Source organism: Accipiter gentilis, unplaced genomic scaffold (genome assembly GCF_929443795.1).
Source record: "Accipiter gentilis unplaced genomic scaffold, bAccGen1.1, whole genome shotgun sequence".
Lineage (NCBI taxonomy): Eukaryota > Metazoa > Chordata > Aves > Accipitriformes > Accipitridae > Astur > Astur gentilis.
Genome location: NW_026060956.1, coordinates 332,956 through 340,557, shown reverse-complemented (window position 1 = coordinate 340,557; position 7,602 = coordinate 332,956). Strand labels below are relative to the sequence as shown.

At 52.7% G+C, this 7,602-nt stretch overlaps 1 protein-coding gene across 1 annotated transcript; it reads right to left on the bottom strand.

Moving 5' to 3' along the window:
- Window positions 1-1,356: 1,356 nt before the first annotated feature.
- LOC126037162 (olfactory receptor 14A16-like) lies at window positions 1,357-4,032 on the bottom strand. Its single transcript, XM_049797434.1, has 2 exons — window positions 3,987-4,032; window positions 1,357-2,345 (listed from the first exon to the last, which is right to left on the bottom strand). Exons 1-2 carry the CDS (start codon window positions 4,030-4,032, stop codon window positions 1,357-1,359), a joined length of 1,035 nt encoding a protein of 344 aa, XP_049653391.1.
- Between the last annotated feature and the right edge of the window lie 3,570 nt (window positions 4,033-7,602).

Sequence of the window (7,602 nt, the reverse complement as noted above, 5' to 3'; positions counted from 1 at the left end):
CCCCCCGCTACCAAAACCTTGCCAAACAAAAACCAATACAATGGGAAGGAGGAGGGCAGCCATGGCTGCTACCATGATGAGATGGTGGAGAAGTAGGACAACCAGCAGAATGGCAGTGTGGGACTGCAGGAGAGCTGATTTCCATTAGCCGAGGCTCTGCTTGGACAGTCCTGGAGGACAAAGGGGCTGTGAGTCCCTCCTGGATCTTCAGAGACAAGGTTCTATAACCCAGAAAGATGCCTGCCTGATGTGCAGGGAGTCGAGCAGGGCCTGGCAAGAGGTCAGCAAGGATGAACAGGGACCCCCCTGACTTAGGAGGTCCAACACCAGAAGGAAGTGCAGGGAGCCTGGAGGGGGAACAGCCTGCCCAGGAGGCAGACAGACACCTGGCCTGTGGGTGCAGGGATGGAGACACTAAAGCCAGAGCTTGGTCGTGGCTGGAAATGGCCATGCATGGGGTGGGGACCCAGAAGGGCTTCTCTAAATGTGTTGTCAGCACAAGGAAGGCAGCTGAGGGAACCCTGGTCCCAGTGGCCAGTGGGGCAGGGGACAGAGTGCCAAAGCCAGTGTAAATACAGCAATTCCTCAGAACCAAGATTCTCCCTGGAGACTGCTGCCACACTGCAGGACTGTGGCCGAGCTGCCAGAGCACTCAGGCCTTGCACGAAGCCAGGGTCTCAGAAGGAGAGTGTGGGAGTGGAAAGAGAGCAGCTCTGGTGCTCCCTTGCAGTGCTGCTGTGCTGAGAACATTTTCCCCTTTCCCTCTTGTCCTGGTTTCAGCTGGGATAGATTTAATTGTCTTCCTGGTAGCTTGTATAGTGCTATGTTTTTGAGTTAGGTATGAGAAGAATGTCAGTAACACTGATGTTTCCAGTTGTTGCTAAGTAGTGTTTAGTCTAAAGTCAAGGAATTTTCAGTTTCTGATGACCAGCCTTTGAGAAAGCTGGAGGGGCACAAGAATTTGGTAGGGGACACAGCCAGGGCAGCGGAGCCAATGGGGTATTCTATACCATGTGATGTCCCATCTAGTATAGAAACTGGGGGGAGTGGGGGCGGGGGATTGCCGCTCGGGCACAGACTGAGCGTCCATCGGCAGGTGGTAGCAGTTGTACTGTGCATCATTTGTATATTCCAACCCTTTTATTATTACTGTTGTCATTTTATTAGTGTTATCATTATGATTATTAGTTTCTTCTTTTCTGTTCTATTAAACCGTTCTTATCTCAACCCAAGAGTTTTACATCTACTCCCACTTCTCTCCCCCATCCCACTGGGTGGGGGGGGGGCTGAGTGAGTGGCTGTGTGGTGCTTCGTTGCTGGCTGGGGTGAAACGATGACAGCCTGTAATGAGTTACATTATGAATGCTCTGCAAAAGGAAACAGGCAGTTAATTGCTTCTGAGAAGCACCCCTTCATCATTTTGCACAGGGCATCCTTGAGCTCCTGGTTCCTCATGCTGTAGAGGAGGGGGTTCACTGCTGGAGGCACCACCGAGTACAGAACTGCCAACACCAGATCCAGGGATGGGGAGGAGATGGAGGGGGGCTTCAGGTAGGCAAACACTCCAGTGATGACAAACAGGGAGACCACGGCCAGGTGAGGGAGGCACATGGAAAAGGCTTTGTGGCGTCCCTGCTCAGAGGGGATCCTCAGCACGGCCCTGAAGATCTGCACGTAGGAGAAAAGAATGAAAACAAAACAACCAAATGCCAAACAGGCACTAAGCACAAGAAGGCCAACTTCCCTGAGGTAGGAGCGTGAGCAGGAGAGCTTGAGGATCTGGGGGATTTCACAGAAGAACTGGCCCACAACATTGCCCTGACAGAGTGCTAGTGAAAATGTATTGGCCGTGTGCAGCACAGCACTGAGAAACCCACTGGCCCAGGCAGCTGCTGCCATGTGGACACAAGCTCTGCTGCCCAGGAGGGTCCCGTAGTGCAGGGGTTGGCAGATGGCAACGTAGCGGTCGTAGGCCATGATGGTGAGGAGAGAATACTCCGCTGTGATCAAGAAGGCAAAGAAAAAGGCCTGTGCAGCACATCCCCTGTAGGAGATGGCCCTGGTGTCCCACAGGGAATTGGCAATGGCTTTGGGGACAGTGTTGGAGATGGAGCCCAGGTCAAGGAGGGAGAGGTTGAGGAGGAAGAAGTACATGGGGGTGTGGAGGCGATGGTCGCAGGCTATGGTAGTGATGATGAGGCCATTTCCCAGGAGGGCAGCCAGGTAGATGCCCAGGAAGAGCCAGAAGTGCAAGAGCTGCAGCTGTCGCGTGTCTGCAAATGCCAGGAGGAGGAACTCAGTGATGGAGCTGCTGTTGGACATTAGCTTCTTCTGGGCATGGGACACTGTTCAACAGGGAAAAAGAAGGTGACGAGTTAGAAGAGACTTCTCTGAGCAAAACCTAATGCATTTCTCAAAGAAACCCCACCAAAGCTGCCTCTCCTATTTCAGAAAGACCTTTGTCGGGTCCCTTTCACGAGCTATGCTTGGTGCTAGATGAGGCTGCACTGGGAGCAGTAGGCTCTGCTGTGGGCTCCAGGGGACTCAGTCCTGCCCTACAGCAAGAGGTAAATAGGAACGCGGCGTGACCTAATATTGAATCTACTTGTCCTATCACAGAGTTTTTTAGCATTGTCGCTCCCAATTCAACGAAAAGTGGGGAAGAGCCGAGGAGATTTTCTTTGGAGTATTTAGTTCTGGTTTCCCCACCAAATTTACAGAGTGCATTGGGTAGGGAAAGAAGCGAATGTCCTAAAGATGGGGTGTCCTGAAAGGAGACTTTTGTCATTTGTATCCCTGGGAGCCTGGGGATTAGGAGGGGATTGGGATATTTTACTCACATGGACAAATCTCTGCAATGCACCCAAATCCCCTCTCCCCATTCCTCTCCAGGGAAAAGGACAAGAGGAGCAGGGACAGGAGGATGAAAATGGATAAACACTACAGCTGGTGCTGCCAATGGAGGCAGGAGAGGGACAGATGGTAGGGCGTTTGATAATTTCTTCTCTTCAGGGCTGAGGCCACTGAGAGGGTGACGGAGTCCCCCTGGCCGTAAGGGCAGAGGATCTGCTGGGTGGGACAAAAGACCACGGGTTTTCTCCAGTGATGGCAGGGACATGCCTGAATCCCCCTTCCCACAGCATTTCTGGAAGCAGCTCCCTCTCACTGCCTGCCCCTGTCTCTGCTGCATAGAACTGTCCCTGTCAGCAGCTGCTTCTCCCTCCCCTTGGCTGCTCCCTCTCCCTGCTCACAGACCCCATCCCACCCGCTGTGGGCTCAGCTCTGCCCTGCAGACCCCTCCTGGCAGACAAGCACTGCCCAGGGACATCTCTGTGTGTGCAGGAGCTAAGAAGCACCTCAGACAAGTCCAAAGGACAACTGGGGTCTCGGTGCCTTCTCCAGAGGGGAGAATTAAATTCTAGTATCACACTGCCCACCTGCCCACCAAGATGATAAAAATTTAAAGCAAAACCTCCTTAACTTCCAGGAGAATGCTGCCTTGACGTTCTTCTTGAAAGTCCCCTCGGAAATGCCCAGGACTAAACCTGACCCACGCAGCACCCTCTCGACAGCAGCAGCACCCTGCTCTGCCCTTCCAGGGGTCGTTTCTTTCACCCACACCTTATCGACACACTGTAATGAGGAGTTGACCATGCAGGCTGAGTGCTGTCCCTGGCAGGACGCAAAGTCCCTGCTCCACCACTCAGCCCCTGAAACACCAGGACCCTGCTCTGAAGGACAGCCCGGGGCACCCCTGCATGCACACCCGGCTTCACAGCCCTGCAGCTCGTGCCAGCAGAAGGCAGCCCTCGTGCCCTGTCCCTCTGACAGGGCAGCAGGGAAGCCCTGCTCTGGAGCACATCCTTCTCCTCTACACCAGAGAAATGAAGAGTCCTCCTGCCAGATCCCATACACTGTCAGCTGTGCCAGTGTTCGGAGATCCCTGCAGGAGCTGAAGCTCTATTGCCCTGCACCCACAGACTCACCATGCAGAGGGCTGTGAAGATTTCTCCCGCAGTGAGCTCTCAGCATCCTCCCACTCCACACTGCCTTTAAGCTCTCTCTGCCTTGCAGGTCTCCTCTCGATGCCTGCAGGCAGTGCCCCCAGCCCTGCTCCTGGGCAGAGCTGTCTCTCTGCAGCGCTGCCCGCTTGCCAGGAGCTCCCTCTGTCCCAGGAGCCCAGCCCAGCTCAGCAGCAGAGGACCAGCCCACGGTGACACTTTTTCTTCCCTCTCTGGGCTCCCTGCAGATGTGTCCCTGGGCCTCCAGGGGAACCTGCTGGGAAACAGGCTGAAGCAATCACTGATGTTCCCTCCCGCACCTGGGGAGAGACACTGCTTTCCAGCAGGGTCATTGCTCTGCTGAGAGACAGACTTGGGTCCAAGAAGCAACTTTTCTGAGAATCATAGAATGTTTTCAATTGGAAAAGGCCCTTAAGATCACCAAGTCCAGCTGTGGACCCAACACCAGCTAGTCCACCACTAAACTGTGTCCCTAAACACTGTGTCTTTGAAATACCTCCAAGGAGGGTGACTCAGCCCCTTCCCTGGGCAGTGTCTTTCTTGTGCCATCATTGGGCAGGACACCCAGACACTGACAGGCAGGGATCTCCTTTATCTCTGCTGAGTCCATGGAGGCATCTCATGCTGGGTCTGTAGTCCTGGGGCTGCAAGGGGACTCAGCTCCCTCCCATGCCCTCCACAAACCCACAGGAGGTGGGATCCCTCTTGCCTCAGTGCAGGTCTGCAGTAAAGAGGCACCTGCACGTCAGCTCCTTGTCTCAGCTCCCATGCTAACTAAAGTTGATGGAGGCCAGGAGTGAGGTGTTCAGATGCAAATGTCTGGTGACATTGGAGGTGCCAGAGGTGGTCAGAAAAGTGTGCAGGTAATAAAGAGAGATCCAAGATATGTGCAGGCAGATATAGAGACAGGACAACATCTGAGCACCTCTTTCTGGTGGCTCCTGGGAATTTCCTTTGGCCAACTGAAATCACAGCTGATGCCCAATTAAGGACAATGGAACCTGTCCCTCCTCATGATGTTCAAGGTGGCATGTAGAGCTATTCCACTGCTGGAATGGAGTCATGTGCCATTGGGAGAGCTCAGTCTCTCCCTCTTCTCCATCTGTTGGATTGACGAGATCTTGGGTGGTAATAGTGGAAGTTGTCTCATGTTCAGCCCCACCTTGGGTTACAGAATTCTGATCAGCTACTCAATTCCACGTTCAGATCCAGGCCCACAGAGCTACAGGACATGTCAGGGCTGGCATGGGAATCACAGGCACTATACAAAAAGCAATTCTCCTTCAGGGAGGGTGTGCAACAGACACCCCAGATGGCATCTCAGAAAGTATGGTTTGGTGCCTTTGTGCCATTGGCAGTTGCCATCAGTCAGAGGCACCAGTCATCAGATGCCATCAGAGAGGCAAATTCTGTCCCTTCTTCTACCCATTAGCTGCTGACATTGCGTGATCACAAAGCACATCACACCGGGGTCCTTTCTCACTCCCTTGAATATCCAACCAAGGAACAGCCCAAGCCATTTACCAGTGTTCCTGGGTACATCTTCCCTTCAAAAACAGCATCCTCCAAGCACAGCCATGGTTCATATCAAAACTCTGCTGAAACTCAAAAAGGAATGCAAGGGCACCAAGATGATCTGTTGCTATGTCAGGAACAGTTAAAGAAGAAAGAGAGATACTATGGGACCACTATTAAATGAATTGATAACAGGTGTAGAGAGATCTGAGACTGCCTATGTCGCCTTTGCCTCAGTTACTGCCAGCAAGATCTTACAGACATTTGTACAGACAGGCATTTGGGGGATTGGAAGTGCTGTGGCATTCACTGGCCAGGCAAAGCAACAGGTTGCCAACAGCCTAAAGGATCTTGGGACAACTTCTTACCAGAGCTGCTAGGTGGGCCAAGGAGGGTGATGGTCACCTGGAGCTGAACCTGGCCCACAAGGAAAAGCTGGTCAGGATGTGATCACCAGCATCAGCCTTGGCTGTCATGACCATGAAACAGTGGGGTCTCAGACACCAAAGGGCAGTGAGGAAGGCCAGCAGCTGAGCACAGACTCTGGACGCCAGACCAGAAGTCTTTGACTTACTTGGGAGACTGATCCAGGTGGTGCCATGGGAAGCAGCTTTGAAGGGTAAAGGAACATGAACAACTCTGACAGGCCTGACAGGGCAGCCTCCTCCAAGCACAGGAATGATCTCCCCAAGTACCCATGCAAGGAAGCATTCCCCTCAGGAGAGAGCTCTTCCCATTAAATGATAACAGTCAGGAATGAGAGAAATATCATTGCTCTGAAAACTTCATGCCAGAGGTCACACACTGTGAAATTAAGAGCTACCTTGTCAAGTAAGACTGAATGACAGGAATGAAATGAATAAACTTATCACATCAAGAAGTCCTGTGGTACAATAGGCCACCCTGAGGGAGTCAGGATCAGCACAAGGCTTTGTGTTTCCAGAAAGGAACACCAAATACATGGCACCAAATGAACTCCTGGAGCCTTGCAAAAGCACTCAGAGCTCCAAGAGCACAGAGGTGCCCCAGGGAGTTCATCCCCTCACACATCTTGAGGTGTTTCCTCAACTGGTCGTTCTCAGATCCATGACTGATGAATGGAGAAACATGGTCATTACCTGAGGAAAGCCTGGAGAGCTGCTTAACTTGTCAATTAGTGATTAGGCAGTGACTGCAGGTGTGTAGTGATGTGAGAGAGGGTGAAGTCATTTGGAAGCATGGAGAAGGTTCAGGTCTTTAGCAAATCCTTACAACCACTCCTGAGCCCAGCACTGGAAAGCAGTTGATGTCTGTAGGTGGAGGAGGAGTAGGTGTGCCCTGGGAGTGTGGCTGCAGCACCCTGCACAACCCGGGGTTTACATGAGAATGTCCCATCATGCCTCGGCCTGGCAGATGGCGAACACCCGTCACTGGGGGTGGCTGAACACTGCTCCTCATGGCCCGTGAGCCGACCTTCCTGTCTTCCTCTCCTTCACTACCCACACTTGCCTAGAATTCAGCAACATCCATGGGCCTGGAGAATCCATGAACCTCCTGGAATGAGGTCTCATTACTGCAGGGGAAGTGAGAAGGTTTTGGGAGACTCGTGCAAGTGCAGGGAGAGAGCAGGGTGTGTGTAGCAGAGAGTGTGTTACAGGCCAGAAGAGGATGTGAAGGATCAAGTGGCAGTCATGCTACTGTGGAATAGTTCAAGCTGTGATTTTAGGGCAGCAGCAGCAGCCATAGTAATGGCAGTGCAGTGCTGGGATATGGATCCAAATTGAGGATGCAAACAAGTCTGGGACTGGGACATCTCAGGTGACTGAGGACTGTCAGCAGGGCTATGAAGCAGGCTGGACGGGTTGTGGGGAACTCACAGCCATTGCCAAATCCCCAGAACACCACAGCTTTTTGTGTAAAGCAGCAAAATCTACCACCAAGTTGTACACACACCCGCACTCACACTGACCCTCAGTAGAGGCTTGAGCAATGCTTGAGGGAAAGCACCTCTTCTACCAGGCCCTGGGGGTCAGGGCTTGGCCACCCTGATGATTAACAAACACCAAGGGCTTACATGAGGTCAGAG

Excerpts from the sequence above, each read along its gene's own strand:
- LOC126037162 (XM_049797434.1), bottom strand. The coding sequence starts at position 4,032 with ATGCTGAGAGCTCACTGCGGGAGAAATCTTCACAGCCCTCTGCATG. Across the intron at positions 2,346-3,986 it reads TCTTCACAGCCCTCTGCATG|TGTCCCATGCCCAGAAGAAG; the intron begins GTGAGTCTGTGG and ends CCTGTTGAACAG.